At 42.1% G+C, this 21,565-nt stretch overlaps 1 protein-coding gene across 4 annotated transcripts in view; it reads left to right on the forward strand.

Moving 5' to 3' along the window:
* The first annotated feature begins 12,761 nt into the window (after positions 1–12,761).
* LOC148027850 (aquaporin NIP1-1-like) overlaps positions 12,762–21,565 on the forward strand; it is a 100,432-nt gene continuing 91,628 nt past the window's right edge. For 3 of the 4 annotated variants that reach the window (XM_087689562.1, XM_087689563.1, XM_087689560.1), the window contains exon 1: positions 12,763–13,252. Coding sequence is in view for 2 of the 4 variants with exons in the window: in XM_087689560.1 (XP_087545686.1) it covers positions 12,977–13,252 (276 nt within the window). In the remaining 2 variants the exon portion in view is untranslated. Of the gene's footprint in view, positions 13,253–21,565 lie in introns of all 4 variants that reach the window. The other variant, XM_087689561.1, reaches the window with a different exon arrangement.

Raw genomic sequence — 21,565 nt, forward strand, 5'->3', positions numbered from 1 at the left:
GTTCAAGAGAAGAGAAGAGAAGAGAAGAAGAGAGGAGAGGAGAAGATGGAGAGCTTCTCCATCATGGTCCCTCACCCTCACACACTCACTCCCTCATACTTTCACACTCCCTCTCTCAAGCACAAGCACACACAAGCAAGAAGGAGAGAAGAGAGGAAGAGAGAAAGAAGAAGTCACTTTAGCCACACACCAAAGAATGAGCTTCTCATCACTTTTTAAGTTTATATACAAGCCCTAAATCCCTTGGGCACACATCCCCTTTTTTACATGATCGTGCATCTTGCCAATGTCCTCTTTTCCTATTCCCTTCTAGTTGTCTTAACCATTCACTGATGCCTATCTAAATTTTACAATTTGCACAGGAGGGAGCCTGCCACTCTTTTTACAAAATTTTGGTAACGCCTTTGCATTTTAAAATGCGTCTTCATCTTCGACTTGACCTTTTGCGCTTTTGGCCTGTCCTCTCTTATTCGTTTGTCGGGCTGCCTTTTTCTGCATTATTCCTTATTTCGAATTTGAATAATTTTTTCCATCTCGCATCAGGGTTAACATTACCCCGCTCCTAGTTGACGAGTGCCAGCCCCATGGCATTTATGGGTCTTTGTTGGTGAGGCTCGGTGATGTGAAGGGCGGTCGTGTGAGTTGATGATGGAGCCTTGTGGAGGTTGGTCATGGGAGAGAGGCTTGTCAATTGATGGCAATGGTGGAGGTTGAGTGTATGGCAAGGCCTCCGATGTCGTTGGTTAGGGGCATTTGAAGGGGTCTACAAGGAGAAGAAAAGTGCATGGCCTAGGGGTGTGTCAACTACCTTACCGTGTGGTGCATTGTGTTCATGCTAGTGGAACTGAGAGCTGGGGGTGTTGTCCCATGTGTGAGGAGCCAGTTCATGCGATGGGGAGGTGTGGTGGGTGCAGCTTAGGGAGACAATTCTAACCATAGACGAGGTTGGCCTCCCTAGGTGTGCCCTACCTTTTATGTGTCCTAAGCATGAAGTGGGGGATCAAAATGGGCTAGGGGGTTAGTGATGGAGCCCCGACTGACAAAAGCCATAGAACACACCTAACTTGAGGACCCATAGGTGCAATGACTGTAGCACTCATGAGTTTCTTGCTTTTGCTTGTGATTTTCTTCTCTCTTTTCTTGTTCTTGTCCTTTCCTCCTCTCTCTTCTCTTTCTTTTCTCGTCTTTCTTCTTCTTCTTCTTTTCTTATTCTTCTTCTTCCCCTTTTACTTTTGTCACAACTCTATAGAAACAGAATTTGTATCCTTTTTCATTAATTTATCTATATAATTATTTATTAAATTTATTTCCTTTGCACTAATTAGATATAAAGAAAAGTGCATTGGAGTTGGCCACTGATGAGTGGTCACAGGTTATGGTGGACCCACACGGTGGGTTAGAGAAAAGATAGTTCACACTTCCACCTATATGACCCGATTGGGCGCCTGTGACTAGAACTCACGCATATCAAGGTTAGACTCGCACACAGAAAGGATTGATGCCTTGAAGTGTGGGCTAGATCCACCAAAACAAACAGTTACAATCAACAAGATGGCATGATCATGAAATGCTTGTATAATGTGCATGTGTGGGCTGAAAGCTTGAAATGCACATTTCTTTGCATAGGAAAGTCACATGAAGATTCGGATACCATTTTTGCGATGTACACGGAAAAAGCTTTCATATGATACCCATATTGGGGGGGTCCCTAAATTCTAGGAGATCCCTAAATTTTAGGAGGTCCCTAAATTTTAGGAGCCTCGAATTAGCCTAAAAATGCTAGTCCTAAAAAATAGGGATGTCATTCTAAAAATAGTAAGTTCTGTACTCTGACTGTGCTTACTAAATTTGGTTGTTTCTATTCTTGACAGTATTCAACCCAAAAAGGAAGGCCATAAAGAAGAGACAAGTGTCAAGACACTTGTCACACAAGTTTCCAAGTGTCCCACCACTTGTCACATCTCATGACATGTGGCTCGACACTTGTCTTGTGCTACTCCACTTTCCCCTTTTGTACTAGCTCTCCCCTCTCCTATAAATAAGAGCTCGTTTTTCTTCATTCAACATCATTTTTCTTTGCTGTAAACTCATGTACAGCACCCACAGATAGCCAGAAACTGGCCCCATCCATCCCCATCATCATCCCCCACTTCTCCATTATCAAATTCCTCCATATTCCCTCTTCTATCACTGCTGTTTTACAAGACAGCAAGCCGGTAAATTCATTACAGCACCTCCTTCTCGAGCTCTTTCATCCATTTTAACTAAAAGAAGCAAGCCCTATCCATGTACTGCTGATCAACGATGGAGAAAGGCTGAATTCCCCTTTTTCTTCTCTCATACTGTAAAGAAATCAGTTCTTATCATTGCATAATAGATAATGCATGTGTGTTTGTACATATTTGCATGATCTTGTGAGAGTGAGAATTACTTCTTCTCACTCTCAGGTTGATTGTAACTGAGCTCTTCCCTAAGGGACTTGGGTTGAGCAGAAATACATTCCTTCGGGGGGGGTTGCCCATCTTCAACCCTCAATCTTGTCTCCATTACTTTTACATTTTCATGGCTGTAATTTTGTGAGTAATTTTCATTTTCAGCTTTAACTGTTCATTCTCTTTTCTATTAAATCTCGAAAACAAGCAAATATCATAATTGTTAAGCATACTACATTGTTCGGGGCGTTTACAGTGGTATCAGAGCTTTGGCTTGGTCCTCACCCCCAACACTGGTAGTGCTTACAACTATAAGTTGTTTGTTTTCAGCCCTTGCATTGAGTGCTTGAGCATATTTTTTTTCTTTAGTCTCAATGGATCAATCGAGTGCTATCCTTTAAGCCATTCAAAGTCTTAGAGAGGAGAATCAGCAAATTCGTGAGCAACTTCTCAAACTAGAAAAAGTTGAGAATCCCAAAGAATTCAAGGAAAGAAGCCCATCTACTTCAAGGAGACAAAGCCATACCAATGAAAGGAGCCGATCAAGAAGTCCAACTACTTCTAAGAGGCAGTCCCATTCTACTTCAAGACAAAGAAAGAGATCGCGTCGAAGCTCATCCTCTTCTTCAAAGTCATCTGGCGCCTATTCTGATGGATCCTCTTCTAGTAATGAAGAGTCACACCCTTCTCGTGGAAGACCTCATCATCGTCAAAGGCGTCGACATTCTTCACCTTCGTCTCCATCTTCATCCCCATCAAGCACTTCATCATCTTCAACCTCAATATCCGAGCATGGACGAAGGCATAAGAAGAAGAAGAAGACTAAGTCACTATCTCAACTTGAAAAGAAGATCAAGTTCAGTATGTATGATGGTTCCCGAAATCCTGATCTTCTTTTGAAGTTTATTCGTCAATTTCAAATTTTGTATGGTCGTGACAAGTATAAAGAAAAAGAAAAGATTAAGTTTGCAGCTTTACATTTAACCGACTTAGCCCATACTTGGTGGACGGGGTTGGAATATGATCATGTTGCCCCAAAATCATGGCGGTCCTTTGTTCGCCTGATACAAAGCCAATTTCTTCCTGTTCATTTCAAAAGAGATGTAAAAATGGAATGGGATCGGCTTTGGCAAAGGAAAAATGAGTCACTTGGTGACTATACCAAGAGATTTTGGGAGCTACTTTTGAAGGTCCAACATTTCAAGAAGATCAGCAGTTCGGAAAAGCTTAGGAAGTTTCAAGGAGGTTTGCATTTTAAACTTCGTACTGCTCTTAATCATTATCATTGTTCTAGTCTCAGGGAACTCATTGACCATGCTGAGACATGGGAAATGGAGCACAATGGCAACAAATCATTCCAAAAGAATGATAAGAAGAGAGTAGCTGATGATGAGGAGTATTCAGCCCCAAATGAAGGACAAAAACAGTGGCAAGAGCAGCCATCAAATCAAAAGAAGATGAAGCCCTATGCACCTCCTAATGCTCCTCAATTTCGCTCCAATCTATACCCACAAGCAAAGCAATTTTCCGAAGAAGAAAAGCAACGCTTCATGAAAGAAGGGAAGTGCTTTAAATGTGGACAAACAGGTCACATGGCGAAGCAATGTCCAAACAAGGGACAAAGCAAGGTTTCTGACAACAAGCCTAAGTCGCTAGTGAAAATCAATGCTATCAGTGATGTAGTTGCAAACACAACTCGCACTCCAGAGACGCGCAAATTATTAAAAGCTTGGGGACAGTTGCAAGGTAAGCAAGCACTATTCTTGATAGATCATGGGGCGAATGAAAATATCATTTCCTTGCAATTAGCTAAAGAGCTTGGATTAAAGAATGAAGAGATGGACACTCCAGCAGAAGTTCGCCAAGCTTTAAATGCTGATGAAGGTGACACAGTGAAGACTGTGATACCCTACATTGGCAAGCTCAAGTTTCAAATTCAAGGCTACAGTGACGAAGATACCTTCTGTATCGGAGACCTTGATGGTTGTGATGTGATTCTTGGCATGCCCTGGAATCATAGAATAGATTCAACCATCTTCTCTCAGAAAAAGAAGGTAGAACTCACCAACAAAGGCAAGAAGTACGAGATCCAAGCTGGAGTTTCTGGAGACACCATACCTATGGTAAGCCATATGCAAGTCTCTAGAGCAATTAAGGATTGTGTTCAATGTTGTCTGCTTTATGTCACTGATGTAAAAGATAATATGAATGCTGAAAACCAAGAGCAACTTCAGCTCTTGGAAAAGTATAAAGATTGTTTTTTCGGAAGATCTTCCTTATCAGCTTCCCCCAGAAAGGCCAGAAGACCATCATATTGATATTATCCCGGGCAGTTCTCCTCCTAATATGGCACCATACCGTGTGAGCCGTCCTCAACAAGAAGAAATCAGAAAGCAAGTCGAAGACCTACTCAACCGTGGGCTAATTAGGCCAAGTAGCTCACCATTTTGTTCACCGGTTCTTCTTGTTCAAAAGAAAGATGGCACATTCAGGATGTGCATTGATTATCGAGCCCTCAACAAAATCACCGTGAAGAATCGGTTTCCTATTCCCAGAATTGACGACATTTTGGATCGTCTAGGAGGCTCAAAGGTTTTCAGCCGCATTGATCTAAAGAGTGGTTATCATCAAATTAGGGTAATACCACAAGATGTACACAAAACTGCTTTCCGCACTTCATACGGTCTTTATGAATTCTTGGTGGTTCCTTTCGGATTAACCAATGCACCAGCCACCTTTAATCGAATGATGGAGCACATCTTTAGAGAGCATCGACAATATGTCGGTACTTTCTTTGATGATATTCTTGTCTTTAGCAAGAATGAAGAGGATCATCATCAACACTTGGAAATTATTCTACAATTACTACAACAAAATCAACTCTTGGTAAATGGTAAAAAGAGTGAATTTTTCATGCATAAAATAAATTACCTTGGGCATGTCATCTCTTTTGAAGGGATTCAGATGGATCCTGAAAAGATCACGATAATCCAAGAATGGCCTCATCGTCGTGATGTACATGAGGTGCGATCGTTTCTTGGCTTATGTTCTTATTACCGCCGCTTCATCAAGCATTTTGCACATATGGCTTCTCCACTTCATGACCTTACAAAGAAGAAGATCTCTTTCCAATGGAAGGAAAAAGAGAAGGCAGCCTTCACAAGGCTGAAAACAGCTCTTACTTCTGGACCTGTTCTTATCATTCCAGATCTGGTAAAACCATTTGTGGTGGAAGCAGATGCTTGCGGTGATTGTATTGGTGCAGTGCTAAATCAAGAAGGCCATGCCGTAGCCTTTGAAAGCCGCCGTCTAAATGATGTGGAGAAAATGTATGATATTTATGAAAAGGAGCTCTTAGCAGTGGTTCATGCTTTAAAGATATGGAAACATTATCTTTTAGGCAATGAATTCCTTATTAAAACCGATCATCAAAGCTTGAAGTATTTCAAGACTCAAAAGCATTTGCAGGAGAAACATGCAAGATGGGAAAATTTCTTGTCTATGTTTCATTTTCAAATTATGTACACTCCAGGGAAACAAAATGTAGTTGCTGATGCACTTTCTAGAGTGCCTCGCATTGCAACTATTACAGTGGCTCATCATGAAGATTTTCAAACGATGAAGAATACTTATGATGAAGATACTGATTTTGCAGCAATTTGGTCAAATTTACAGCAAGGAGGTTCTCATCCAGATTATTCCATCAAAGATGGTTACCTTCTCATGAACAATCGCCTTTGTGTCACTCTTCCTGTTCGACAAAAGGTGCTTAAAGAAAGTCATGAACCCCCTTATGCAGGGCATAGAGGGAGGGCAGCCACTCTAAGTGCAATTGAGCGCTACTTTTATTGGCCAACATTACGAAAAGATACACATAACTTCATTGAGGCTTGTCTGGTATGCCAAAAATCCAAATATGATAGGCAGAAGATTCCAGGATTGTTGCAACCTCTTCCAGTGCCCAAAGATCCATGGGAATCTATCACAATGGATTTCATCTCAGGTATTCCAAGAACACCTCAAGGTCATGATATGATTTGGGTCATAATTGATAGATTCAGCAAACAATCACATTTTATTCCATGTCATAAAACATTGAAATCCGCACAAGCTGCAAGACTTTTCATTCAACATATCTTCAGATTACATGGTATGCCTTCTGAGATCATTTCAGATAGAGACTCCAAATTCACAAGTAACTTTTGGCGTGCTTTATTTGAGAATTTGGGAACCACTTTAAAGTTCTCCTCAGCTTTTCATCCTCAAACTGACGGCCAAACAGAGGTGATGAATCTCACTCTTTTGGATATGTTGAAAGCTTATGTTAGTGAACATAAGTCACAATGGGAGAAATATCTTCCATTATTGGAGTTTGCTTACAACAATACAGTGCACTCATCCACAGGGAAAGCTCCAAATGAAATAGTACCGGGTAAAGTGATTCCTCCTCCAATTATTCGCACTAAAGATAAGATTTTTGCTGCTGATGAGTTTGCTTCAGATTTAAAAACAACAATGGATCAAGTTCGAGCCACTATCAAAGTTGCACAAGAGCGACAAAAGAAGCAAGCAGATAAACGAAGAAGACCTTTGGCTTTTGAAAAAGGTCAATATGTCTTGCTAAAGTTTGATAAAAGCAGGCTCAAACAAGGTTCTGGTCAAAATTCATCTTTTCCAAAGCTCTCCAGTAGATACTTTGGACCCTTCAAAGTGATTGAGAAAATAAATGAAGTTTCTTATCGACTTGAGCTTCCTACTCATTGGAAAATACACAATGCTTTTCATGTAAGTTTGCTAAAACCTTACATAGGACCAGAACCAAAGGAACCCATTACTGAAGATCCCCCAGAAGTTGAAGAAACAGAGCAACTCTTGGAACCTGAAAAGATTTTGTTTCTCAAGGATCGAACCACGAGAAGTGGCCTTGTGACACGAAAATTCTTGCTAAAATTCAAGAATCTACCCACCACAGATGCACAGTGGGTAGATGAAAAATTCATGAAGGATTACCCAAATATTCTACAACAATATCAAGAAGATTTTCAGCTGAGGACAGCTGAATAAAAGCCAGAGGGCTGTCACAACTCTATAGAAACAGAATTTGTATCCTTTTTCATTAATTTATCTATATAATGATTTATTAAATTTATTTCCTTTGCACTAATTAGATATAAAGAAAAGTGCATTGGAGCTGGCCACTGATGAGTGGTCAACTAGAACTCACGCATATCAGGGTTAGACTTGCACACAGAAAGGATTGATGCCTTGAAGTGTGGGCTAGATCCACCAAAACAAACAGTTACAATCAACAAGATGGCATGATCATGAAATGCTTGTATAATGTGCATGTGTGGGCTGAAAGCTTGAAATGCACATTTCTTTGCATAGGAAAGTCACATGAAGATTCGGATACCATTTTTGCGATGTACACGGAAAAAGCTTTCATATGATACCCATATTGGGGGGGTCCCTAAATTCTAGGAGATCCCTAAATTTTAGGAGCCTCGAATTAGCCTAAAAATGCTAGTCCTAAAAAATAGGGATGTCATTCTAAAAATAGTAAGTTCTGTACTTTGACTGTGCTTACTAAATTTGGTTGTTTCTATTCTTGACAGTATTCAACCCAAAAAGGAAGGCCATAAAGAAGAGACAAGTGTCAAGACACTTGTCACACAAGTTTCCAAGTGTCCCACCACTTGTCACATCTCATGACATGTGGCTCGACACTTGTCTTGTGCTACTCCACTTTCCCCTTTTGTACTAGCTCTCCCCTCTCCTATAAATAAGAGCTCGTTTTTCTTCATTCAACATCATTTTTCTTTGCTGTAAACTCATGTACAGCACCCACAGATAGCCAGAAACTGGCCCCATCCATCCCCATCATCATCCCCCACTTCTCCATTATCAAATTCCTCCATATTCCCTCTTCTATCACTGCTGTTTTACAAGACAGCAAGCCGGTAAATTCATTACAGCACCTCCTTCTCGAGCTATTTCTTCCATTTTAACTACAAGAAGCAAGCCCTATCCATGTACTGCTGATCAACGATGGAGAAAGGCTGAATTCCCCTTTTTCTTCTCTCATACTGTAAAGAAATCAGTTCTTATCATTGCATAATAGATAATGCATGTGTGTTTGTACATATTTGCATGATCTTGTGAGAGTGAGAATTACTTCTTCTCACTCTCAGGTTGATTGTAACTGAGCTCTTCCCTAAGGGACTTGGGTTGAGCAGAAATACATTCCTTCGGGGGGGGGGGGGGGGGGGGGGTTGCCCATCTTCAACCCTCAATCTTGTCTCCATTACTTTTACATTTTCATGGCTGTAATTTTGTGAGTAATTTTCATTTTCAGCTTTAAGTGTTCATTCTCTTTTCTATTAAATCTCGAAAACAAGCAAATATCATAATTGTTAAGCATACTACGTTGTTCGGGGCGTTTACAACTTTTTTCTTTTGAAAAAAACTGTGATGAGAAGCTAGTCTTCGTCATCGTGGTGGTCATGAGAGGGAGGAGTGGGGGGTTTAAGGGACCTACTAAGAAAGCTTTTCCCCTGCATGTACCCTTTTAGGCTCATTCGAATATTAAGAGGGGTGGTGGACAAAAGGGGATGTTACAGCTAGTAAAATGGATGTCGCTCATGTCCTTTGAGAGGGCTATGCAAAAAGATGGCAAGAGAGTAGCGCGCATCATTAGCCTAGCCATTGCGCAGCTATCTATACTAGCATTGAGATCAAAAAGAGTGGCGGGAGGTGGTATCCTTGTGGAGTAGGTTCTTGCCTTAATAATATTCTAAGGAGTCTAAGGTAATCACAAGTTGTCAGGAAGGCAGGGTCCGGGCAAGAGCTAAATTTGGTGAGGAAGTGATCAATTGAGGTGTACGAGTCCTGCTTAGAGAACGTGAGCACTGCCACGGGCTTAGTGGCATTGACATTGTAGATTTTTGGGTAATCATATCGGCCATGGACATCTGGATTGAAGTCCACTCCGACCCTTCTAAGATATGGCATGTAGGTGAGGTTATTCCTCTCAAAGGGTAGGGTGTTGCAAAATGACATCCAAGCATCCATGTTGCCGTCCCAGATGATGCACCTTCTCCATCTTGGCTGGCACTCGTAGCCCTTCTCCATCTTGGCTGGCACTCGTAGCCCTTCTTCCTTCACTCTTTCTCTCTCCTTTCTATAGTCTTTTCTCTCTTTCCTTCTATCTCATGAGTCCTCTTCTTTATAATTGGCATCAAAGCTACATGCTTTGGTCCTTTCTTCCTTTATTTTATTTTACTTCCCTTTTCAAAGCAAGAAATCCTATTACTTAGGTACACCAAGTATTGGTAACAATAATGGAGAAATTCAAGAGTTAACAACCCCCCCCCCCCCCCCCCCCCCCAAGGTAGCCAGCAACTTTCTTTGAAGACACACAAGAGCTATGGTATATCTAGAGATAACAAGGCTATCTTAGAGATTGTCACTAAGTTTTATGCAAATTTTATGGATTTTTGATAAAGGAGATCACTACTACAAGAGTTAGATGAGGGTAAAACCATTACTACTTTTCAAGAAAGACCTTCTCTCTCTCTCTCTCTCTAGCTTGCTTTAAGTTGCCATGGATTTCCAAGGAGAAATCTTGCATTCTCTTCTTGATCTTCACTCCCCATGGATAAGATGTTAGATATGCTCAATGCCCCACCCTCATAAGGTGCCACCAATGATCCATGATGCTTTAAATGGTAAGGTCCCCATTATGAGGAGAAGCCATGTGTGAGCACGTTGGTTGTGTCCTAACTTGTATGTCAAATGAGGTCTTTGTGACCGGATGACAAAAATGTAACCTTTGTAAATCTAGCCTTTGGGTTAGGTAAAGTGGTTATGCTAGTAGCAACTCGAGGCACAATACATCGAGTTGCAAGGTGTGGGAGCTATCAAGGGCCCTTATTGTGGGTCCTCGGCTCAACAATAAAGGAAATATTCATTGGAATATTCCCTGGCCAACTAGAGAAGGTTCATAATATGGTTAGACTTGCCAACCAGACTCCCTTCACACGCTCTAAAAGGAAGACCCCTCTAAAGTTGTTGTCAATCTATCTTTCACCTAGTCAGAGTTCTTCCAGCTACTCTAAGCTCTTCACCTATCATTTGTCTGGATTGCGATTTAATCTTTACAGTAGAAGCACATAGGTGGACAAAGCCATCTTTGTGTTACTTTATTTGAAATTAAAGTAGTCTCTATTCTTCCCATATTTGTTGTGTGTTCTCTACTCCTTGTTTAGATTCTGTCCGCTATGCCGTGTAATTTCTACATGGTATCAGAGCCCAGGGGGCTTTGAGGAGTGAAGAGTACGCGAGTGGCAAGGGCTTCAACAACGAAGAGGAGAAATGTCATCTTGTCAAGGAGAGGACTAGGAAGAGAGAAAGAGGAGAGAGAAGACTATAGAAGAGAGAGAAGAGAAGCAAAAGAGAGAGAAAGAGAGCATGTAAATTGTGAGGAAGGTGGAGACTTGGTTCATTAATTTTTTGGATGCCTTAATTAAGTTACTTTACACATTGTATACCCTAATCGTGTGATTGGCATTTTATCCCTAACTCTCTTCGTTATAGTGTGCCTCAATAAATTTTTGCAGAGTAAATAACTTTCAATTTTTTTTTGTGGGGTGAGGGGCACACCTATAGTGAGGATATCAATAATGTAAACATTGTTTACATTGCAGCTTTAGATGCAAAGGTTGTCATCTCTAAATGTTAAATCAACATATGTAGCTTTGAAGAATCTTTTCGTTCGTCGATGCTCCTCTTCTACATAAAAGTGTGATGTGTTTGCTTAATATTGTAGTCGAATTCTCTTCGTGGCAGCAAAGGCAACAAATACCTTGGGAAAAGGACAGAAGACAAAACCTTAGATAGAAATAAGGCCTTTATTCAAGATTGGGCTTTGTGATAGTGGACATCATATAGAGCCTTCTACCTCAAAGGGCATGTTGAGTCGGTGTCAACGTCACGACGGTGGCATGTCAGGTCGTCTGACAGTGTATCACGTCGTAAGGCTGCTGGTACTGTGGAGCGAAGATCAGTGTGAAGTAGTTCCAGGCGTATGACTGGTCGACTGCCGTATAAGCACATACTACTAGACAAGGAAACAACCTTAGTTCTTATAGACAAGTTTTTCAATGTGGACATTAATGCTTTACAGCTTCTTTTTTGGCTAAGAATGCTTCAAGGGTTGTGTTTCCGTAATTTTAGTTGATTCTCCATGTTTATGTACACTGAGGATTTTGAACTTCACTTTTCACATGGATTCTTCAAATGGGTTATTGAAAATGATTCCTTGTGTGTAAAAGATTTCATATTCTTGAAGGGAGGCTGGGTGGTGGCGTAAGGATTGTCTGTGAAAATCTATATTGTTGAGGCTTTGAGGCATTTGGCAAGATTGTTGAGGTCAGAATTTGGGTTATTAGAGGCTAACATCAAGCTACGAAGTTATGGCGGTGCTTCTTTTCTCTTGTGTCTTTGAGTTATGTGAGGGGATTATCCTTGATCATCGCAACAATCAAAGGAAAAATCATTGAATTAAATCAAATTGAGTTGTTGAATCGTTGCAATTGTCATTTTATCAATCAATCAAAATACTTGTCAAAATCAAAATCAAAATACTTGCGGGTGGGTGAGGAATGACTTTGAAACCGTGAGATGCATGGTTCCTCCATTTTATAGATAGGATGAAGCTGTCCTCCAAGTTCATGCTTAAATGCCAGCTCATGAAGTTTGCTTTAACTTCTTATCCTTCTTTATATTCTTTAGCAGTTAGACATCCACCCTTATTAAGCTCATTCGGTTGTTTTTCAACTTGCATCATCCCTTTTTAGGTGCCCACTCGCTTTTGTAAAATCCCATAATGAAAAAAGAATTTGGTTGAAAAAAGACTAAGTGGCATCCTTTTTTAGGTTGCAAGGTACTTTGTTTTGTAAAAGTTAAAATAAAATATTGCACTTGTTAGCTGTGGGGAGATGTCTATGGCAACCATGTAGGCTTGGGAGTCAGGTTTGGTAGATTCGTGAATTATATGCTAAATAGATTCGGCTGTTTTCGACAACTTGCATCTTTGTTCAGGTGATCACTTGCTATTGTAAAATCTCGTAAAGAAAAAGGAAAATTGGTTAAAAATAGACGAAGTGGCATTCTTTTTTAGGTTGCATTGCTTAGTAAAAATTAAAATAAAATTTTCGTTTTTATAAGGATTGGGGACATGTCTATGGCGGCTATGTAAGCGTGGGACTCTGGGAGGCAAATGTGATCAATTCGCGGATAATATGATTACGATAGTTATATATTGGCCCCCACGTATCGGAGTCAAGACACAATCGCCTGATATCGAGAGGTGGTCAACTCTGTGTAAACGTTCCCTGCGTGCGCTGGGACGATGGATGTGCGCGCACGTTGTCATGCACGAGCAGTATGGTTGGATAAGCCTCTGTTGCCTTTGCTTCAGATCTACCGGGGCTCTCTGTCTATTCCTCGCTCATTGTGACCTTAGGAGACTATACTAAGCTGCAATGCACTTCAATATCGCGAAAGGAAATCCTTCATGTGGATTTGCGTCATGGAGGAAGATGCAGATGCAGCAATACTGCCGTCCGAGCAATGGTGTCACGACCTGTCTGCTGCGCAGCTGGGATTCTTCTGTGCGTTCGTCAGGGGGGAGTCGGTCTGGCCAATCTGTGGCTCTCAAGAATGTCAGGACTCTGCTTTGCTTCATTGGAATCAACTCTTCGTTCAACAAGGGATCCCGGAATGGCGCTGCCACGACGGCTAGCGCATCGCTGCATCAGGTATGGACATATTTCCTTCTATCCTAGTCCTAGATGGTGTTTATGAGTCGGTCTGGATGCGAGTAATCAGCCCTGCTGAAGAAAATTCACCATTCGGAAGCTCCAAAGACCTAGGTTTTCTCTTTCCGCAAGTCCGGAAGCAAGCTGGCTGAAGGATCGGGCCCTAAAAAGAGAGAAAACAAAAGAAAAATCTTAAAAGCCTTTAAAGCGGGCTATATAAAAGAAGATGTCCATCTTCTCTGTAGTCTACTCTTGGTAGGTTCATTTGCTGCTTTGGGGTGGGACCTTCACACATTGAAAAGGGGGTAGAGACTCACTTATCATTTTGTCTCAGGCATAGTCCTTATGAGAGGAAGGGGGATTCCCAGCCTCTGTGTATCTTTTGGGCAGTTTGAGAGGGGGGTGCTAAGCTACTAAATTTCGGGTTTTTATTAGCTCATTATTAAGTCTCTTTGAACCAGTCCCAAGAGCACATTTGGTAGTAGCTCAGATGCAAACCCAATCCTCTATAAATAAGAGCCCACATGAGCGCATTGCAATACCACAATCATTGTTGCACCCAGCTACCATCAGCCATCAACTCGCCCATTTGCTGTATGCACCCCTTCACTAGTGGATACCTTAGTTCACGGTGTAGTTCCAGCTATTTGTGCAGTCTACCTGTCAAAGGACCTGATCTGGAGTGCTTCCCATGCATTTTCATCACCAGAAACACCTTGCCCAGCTGTCCAATACCTGTTGCCAGCTAGTGGACCTGTTCTGGATCTGTCTGCAGCTGTGTTTTCAGCATTCTCCATTGCTGCCAGTTGTCTGGAGTTATGCAGTTGCTGTGTGACATCAGACAGCTTGCATTTTACTGCCGATTCAGGCTGCCCAGCATTTGGCAACAATCCTACAGCTGTCGCCTTCAGTTTCCAGCCTGTGTTGTGCCGCCAGCTCGTCTTTGATATTACTGCCCACTCCATTTTCTGCCAGGCAGGCCACCCTGCTATTGCCCATCCATTTTCTGCTAACCAATCAGCTGACATCATCATCATCTCCGCTGGATCTGTGTTTTCAGCAGTCTGGGTTGATTCTCAGCTGCCGCCACTTCTCTGGCATCATCAAAGATTGTTTGTTGTGTTTTAGGATACGTTCGGTGTGTGACACACTCTCGGAGTTGTCATCTGTGTCTCCAACTTGACTTCCAACGCACCTCACCAGCTGAGGCATGGAGGTTTGAGGGCTGAGGCACGTTGTATCGTACCCCCTTAGTTTGATTACTTATTCTCTCATTCTTCACTCCAAGGTCTCTTCTCCTCGAGTTCTACTGCTTTCACTCTGTTTGTTTTACACTTTGAATTATTTATCTCTGTTCAAGCATTTCTTTCAGCATACTAGTGAACTGGTTGTCGTACACCTTGAATTCTCTCTAGGTTCAAGCACTTCTTTACAGCCTACTAGAAAGCATCAGGTAGGGATTTGTCTCATTCTATCCTAGATGGTGTAACAAGTTAACTTGTGATGCAAGTAATTAGCTATGATAAAGCAAACTCACCATTTGGAAGCTCCAAAAACCTAGGTTTTCTCTTTATGCACGCCCAGAAGCAGAAATTTCCTTACATCTGAGAAGTTGTGATGAGTCCATTGTGATAGGAGTAATTAGCCATGTTGAAGGAACTTACCATTTTAAAGTTCCAAAGACCTAGATTTTCTATTTCCACAAGCCTAGAAACAATAATTTTCTTACGTCTTAGAAGCCATAGTGAGTCCATTTGATGGGAGTAATGGACCATGATGAGGAAGACTCACTGTTTGGAAGGCTCTAAAGATCTAAGTTCTCTCTTTTTGCAAGCCTGGACCCAAAATGAGATCTGCATTGGATTCTGCCAAGTTTTAGACTTCTAGAGGTGTGTTTGAATCTGTGAGCAATACACGGGTAAGGGCTTCTATAGTATGCAATTGTGGTACCAAATTTGCACGAGAATGTGCTTTTGTCAATAATTGTGTTCTACAATGGTACTCTTGTCCATGTGTTGAGTGACCAGCCTTTATAACTTATAAGATTCAATGTTGAATCTGGATTTTCTCATGACATGCCAGTATGTTTCAGATTTTCAATCATCAAGATTGTGAGACTTCCCTGCAGAGGTAAGAAGGTTGGCAGTTTGTGTACTGTGAGATTACAGCAGCACACATTGGAAGCTATTCTCTTTAAGATGAAGCAATTTTGATTTACTAAGATTGACTCTTAAGCATGCTGCATGTGCAAATAAATTCAATGCATCTGTGATGCAAGAGAGAACCCCTTGAGTATTTTTCGGCAAAAAGAAAGGATCATCTGCATATGCTCGAGCAATGAACTCAGATCCATCAAAAAGCTTCAATTCATGAAGCCGATCAAAATCTATGGGATGATCAAGATAACAGAGACTCAGATGAGTTGCTATAGCATACAACAGAGATGTGAGTGGACATCTTTGTTTCATTCAGACCATGAATCAATCAAGTCAGATTCAAGATTGCAAGGAGATCACTATCTTGATAAAGCATATAGATGAGGTGCTGCACTTTAGTCCAAAATCTAATTCAGCCATTATTTGGGCAATGAAGTCCCATAGTACAAAGTCAAAAGCTTTGTCCTTTGCAGTAATAAGACATCCTGATCTGTGTATTTGACATACTCAATGGAAAAATGTATATGCAAAATATTATCCATAATTTGGCTTCGTGGAATAAAACCATATTGTGCTTGATGCAAGCACCCATATGAAGTATACCTTTCAAACCTTCAACTGTCAATTTAGTGTTTGTAGGTCACATGCATTAAATAATCGCCAATTAGCCAACGTTTCACATAGTTTCTTTTCAGGAAACATAATGCTTAAGGAATGTATATGAACATTTATTAACGGAGAGGAGAAAAGGGTGGGTTTCAATCACATGCAGCAAAAAATGAACTTTTGTAACACATCAAGAGGTCAAAAGTATATACAAATACTTGTTTTGTGGATCCCTTTTAGTAGACCCACACATTTTTCATTCTAGCTTTATACTTCATTTTCTCAATTATTTGCACTAGGAAGTACCATGCACCATCAGACCATCTGCATTATCCAAACATCTTTGTATGTCTACTTGTACGTTCAATGGCAATGTATGCATTTCATTACTCAATCCTGCAAAGCATGTTTTCTCCCATCGTGGAAACTAGCATGGAGTACAAACCTTTCATCTCTTTATCTCTCTCATCTTCATCCATACCATTCACTTCTTTACCTCTTTCATTTATGCCATTTACATCTCTCCCTTCATTCACTCCTATATTAGATATGCAACTTTATACTTCTCAATCTTTTGTCAAGTCTACTTCCTCTTTTCAGCAAGATTTAGGTGATTCTCATGAAGAAGGGACCACACAATCATGATATTGGTTCATAAGTCTTGAAGGAGATAAGACTTTTGTTCATGAACTCAAAGGAAGGTGATGAGTACAAAGATTAATTCAACCACTTGTAAGTTCTTTCTTTTCTTTGGTTTTTACATCTCAAGTAGGTGAATCATCTCTTTCATCATTTCAATTTAATGCATTTAATGGATGAAAGGAACCAAAAACATTTCCAACAAGTGCGTCTACCAATCCATTTAATCTCCTACCTATCCCTTCCTCTATTTCTGTTGCACCTTCCTTTTCATATCCATTAAGTGCATCTCACATGTCTTCCCACATCACATTGGGGGGTCCTTCACCATTAGGCACAACCTTTCGGACCTAGTCTTTTTCTTAACCAAGTGGTATACCCATGATGGAGACTTGTCCGCTTATCCAGATACTTTTCGGATTATTACGGCCTGGGAATGCCACTCAGCCATTAATGAGTGTGGATTACCAAGTGGGCCTTCTGGTCATAATTTTCCCCTATGGCATTACCAAGTGGGCTTTCTGGTCATTTTGCTCTGCCCTAGTTGATATTTGGACAAGGCTAACATGTTTGGGTGCCTCCACCTCTATTGGCACCCTATGGAAACATTCATACTCTAGTGTCTCCACATCAAACGGCACCCATTTGACAATTTAAGGCTATTTCAGTCTACCCACCACCTCCTCTTCCTCCTACTTATTCTCCTTTTCCACCTCCCTGTTATCCATGCTATTCTTCTTATCCTACCTATCAAACACCTCATGGTTCTTCTTCCTTATCAATTAAACATGTCTTTATTGACAATACTTGTTTTAACAGGTCTAACTTTACTACTTGGTCCAATTTGATGAGACATGTTTTTGACTCCCAAAATCTATGGGATATTGTGCAGGGGTTGGAATCCTAACTTGATTCCACGCTTGTTCCATACAAGGTCATTTGCTCATGGAAGACTAGGAATGCCTCCACTATTATTGAGTTGATATAGGGCTTATTGCTTGAGTCTCATTCTCAGCTTTAGCAATTTGACCTAGTATTGGAGTGTTGGGTGTTGAGCTAAAAATTTATTACCCATTGATTAGCTCTTTAAAACAACCCCAAAACTGTAAATTACCAAAAGTTTCATTAAATGGGGAGTGGTTCTAAAGAGTTTTTGTGTTCCACATGCAAAACCCTAATTTGGGAGGGTCCTTCCACGTCTATAAACAGACAGGTTGCCCACCATTCAAGCCCATCCTTGTCTTCTAGGTTTCGGTCATCACTAGTCTAGCAACTGTTGCTATGTGGTCTATGTTGTTGCCTAGCCTTTTATTGTTGCTGATAATCAACTGTCACCATCTCTAGTAGATTGTTTTTGTGTTTTCAACAAATTTTTCCATTAGTCTCTACTCTGATAGGTGGTTATTGCAATCAGGGTTTGTCTATGGTGGTTGATACGCATTTACACCTCCTTGAGCCCGCTCCCATGAGAGCCACCGGCTGTTGGACAGCTCTGCCCTTGAGCATTCTATATATTCTCTCATTTATTTACAGCATTGATTTATTCACTTTAGAGTTCTCTTTCTTCTCTGTTTATGTTTGTGTTTTTACGTTTTGCGTTTTGTGTTTAAGGTATGAGTTTTGCATGTCATTGACTAAGTCTTTGTGTTTTAGTTGTGACTACACATTTTGTGTTTTCTCAACGCAAACCCTAGTATATCTTCACATGATATTGGATATTGTGGAGGCTTGGTTTTGTGTGAGGTATATGAATGATATGTTATTGATTCATAATATCTTAGATACCTTTGTCTTGGGTTTCCACTATGTCTTATCAGGCTTCTCTATCATTGGAGGCCCTAAGGGGCATTATGGACTTGGTGAGGAAGACGATACCCCACCTTCACCTTCACCTTCTTTTTCTTCTCGTGTTCTAGATTTCATTCACTTGACAGAGAAGTTTGAAGAGTATTTATGCATCATGTATAGTAGAGCTTATTGTTAGCAGTCATGTTTGTCATGCCTTGTCATCTCCTGCCTGTGAGCCTCAGTCTGAGTCAGACGAGGACTTTAGGAGCTCTGACTTGTCTATCACTTGTTTTGACGGAGGAGGTAGCTCATTCTAGAGCACTCAGTTTCTTGCATTTCAGTGCATTTTCTCCTCCAGTCGGGATTTTATGTGCATTTCCCGGGGCATTTTCTGCATTCTTCAGCCTGCCTCACCTGCCGGACATTGTCCACCCTTTCCGGGATTTTTTTGAGCATTCTTGGCATTTTTACCAGTATTAAATGCTGGTCGGATCAGCATTAAATGCTGGTCGGCAGACATATTTATGGCCTCAAATTTCAGGTCGGCCAGTTTTTGGGTTTTTTGGCTATTTATAGCCATTTCCCACTTGGCAGTCAATTGTATTATCATCTTCCCTCCTTCTTTGGCAGGTGCACACTCCGACTCTGTCATCTTCCTCCGTCTTCGGTGCTGCCGTCATCATCAGCCTGATCTAGTGCTCTCACTGATGCTTCGGGCTGCGTGCAGGGACTGATCAGTCCACAGTTTTGTATTCAACATTCATTACAGTCAGTGCAGATTTTCTTTCTTCATTTTCTGTTGTCTCTCTCTCCTCCTCTGTGTTCGTGTTCTTCCGTTGCGCACTCTCACATGGTATCAGAGCTTGACTGAGAGCACGGAGGACCTAACCTTGTGGAGAGATACCTCACCCCTCTTCTGCTGCTGTCGCCTCATCTCAAACTGCCCAGGCGGCCCCTCCAGGTGGCCATTTTTCTTGCGTTTGCTGCAGACGACTCCTCCAGAGGCTGCCACGTCATCAAACGACCCCTCCTGCTTGCGTTTACCATCAGGCGGCCCCTCCTTCAGCTGGGTGACACATCATCAGGCTGCGTTTTGCAGATCTGGTGGTCGTTTCCACTCCTGGCGGCTCATCTCCTGCTGGTGATCCACTCCCAGGCTGCGTTTTGGTGCTGGCGGTTTCTGTTCTGGTGATCTTCATCAGATACCCTTGTGTTTTGCAGCTCCAGGTGTTTGTAGGCTATCACAGCCTGTGTTTTGGTGGTTGGTGACCAGACTGCTGGTCCTACTTCGGCTTCGGCACAGTTTTCTTTGGTGTTTGGTGTTTTGCAGATTGGAAGATGTCTTCTAATAAGTTTACAGGCTTTGATGACTCAGATGACGAGCTTTTGTCTCAACACTCATCTGAACGGAGGCGTGATTTCTATCACGAGGACCGTCGTCCGGAGTCTATTCCTCTCTCCCGTCCCCCTTCTATTCATGTATCTCGGCGATCCCCTTCTAGTGGGCCGAAGATGCAGCCTTTGGTACCCCCTGTACAGGTACCCGTACTTCCTCAACTGCCCAAAGAGGACCGGTTGGATGGCTCCAACTTTTCTCTATGGTCCTGCAAGGTGGAGTGTATCTTGGACTCCTTCGATCTTTGGGAGCTTGTTTCTGTTTCTATTCCCCGGCCTAAGGTGGATCCCGCAAATGGGACATCTATGGATCGTGCAGCCTTATGGGATCGGCTTAATTCTAGAGCCAGATCTTTTCTCTTTCTGAGTTTGCAGGATTCTGTCCTTGTTCATGTTCACAGGTTGAAGACTGCAACAGACGTGTGGAGAAAGCTCGCGTCTCTCTATCAATAGAAGACGTTTGCCCACCGGATATCTCTTGAAAAGAAGTTGCGGATGCTCGCTATTGATGATAGTCCTTCCATGAAGGACCACATCAACAGATTACAGGATATGAGGGATGAGCTTGCATTTCTCGGTGGGACGATATCTTCTGAAGACATGGCTATGATTCTTTTGACTCAGCTGTCATCGCCTCAGTTTGATGTCTTCTACACCAGCCTTCTTACATTGAGGACCCGTGAGAAGCTTCTATGGGAGGAGCTATCCCCGCTTGTCTTGGAGCATGACGAGCGACTCAGAGAGGTCAGTGCTAGTGGTCCCGACTCCACTAGAGCCTTTGTTGCAGGTTCGGGAGGACAGAAGAAGAAGAAGTCAAAGGCTAAGAAGAAGGACAGTTCTTCAGGCTCTGACTCAGATTCAGAGAGACCAAAGTGCCCACACTGTGGGAAAGGGACACATCTTGAGGAGAAATGCTGGAAGAAGTACCCTCACCTTCGTCTGGGAGCGAAGGGTGGATCTACATCGGAGCCTTCTTCTACCTCTACACCAGCTGTTACCCATGAGTCAGTGTTCCTTCATATCCATGCTTTGGAGGAGGATCCTTCTTTCGTGGCTGCAGTGTCTTCTGCGCAGCCTTGGTTAGTGGACAGTGGTGCTTCGAGTCATATGACTCCCCGAGGTGATTTGTTACAGGATCTCCGTCCATCAGAGGGTTCAGTCACTGTTGGTGACATTTTATCGGTGCCTATTAGTGGTGTCGGCACATTGCCTTTGTTTACCGACCGACCTTCGAGCTCCTTTTCCCAGGCCCTACATGTTCCGGATTTGGGCCTTCCCCTCCTCTCAGTTTATGGCCTTACGAGGCTTGGCATACGAGTGATCTTCACCGAGCATGTCGTTGTTATTGAGGATTCTCTTATAGGAGCTGTTTTATCTACAGGTTGGCAGGAGAGCGGGCTTTATAGGCTCCATTCCCCTTCTCTTATGCAGGGACCTCCGAGGCAGTCTATTGCTACACCTGTTCCCGCATGTGCACCTTCTATTCCACAGGTTTCTTCCCATCCCCCCCCTTCTCCTCCGGTGGTTCCCTCGTACCCCCCATCCCTTTTAGAGGGGGACGATCTCGGTGATGCGGCTGTGGATTCCCTGGCCCCTAGTGTTTTAGAGGGGGATTCCCAGGATCGTGAGGAGTTCCTTCAGCAGCAGTCTACATTGACGGACTTCATCGACCTTGGCATTTCTCTTGCCGCCCCAAGATCCGTTTCTCCCTCGGCCTTCAGCCACATCC

Source organism: Lygodium microphyllum, chromosome 12 (genome assembly GCF_053477565.2).
Source record: "Lygodium microphyllum isolate KBCC chromosome 12, Lygodium_microphyllum_v1.1.10, whole genome shotgun sequence".
In the NCBI taxonomy this organism is placed as follows: Eukaryota; Viridiplantae; Streptophyta; class Polypodiopsida; order Schizaeales; family Lygodiaceae; genus Lygodium; species Lygodium microphyllum.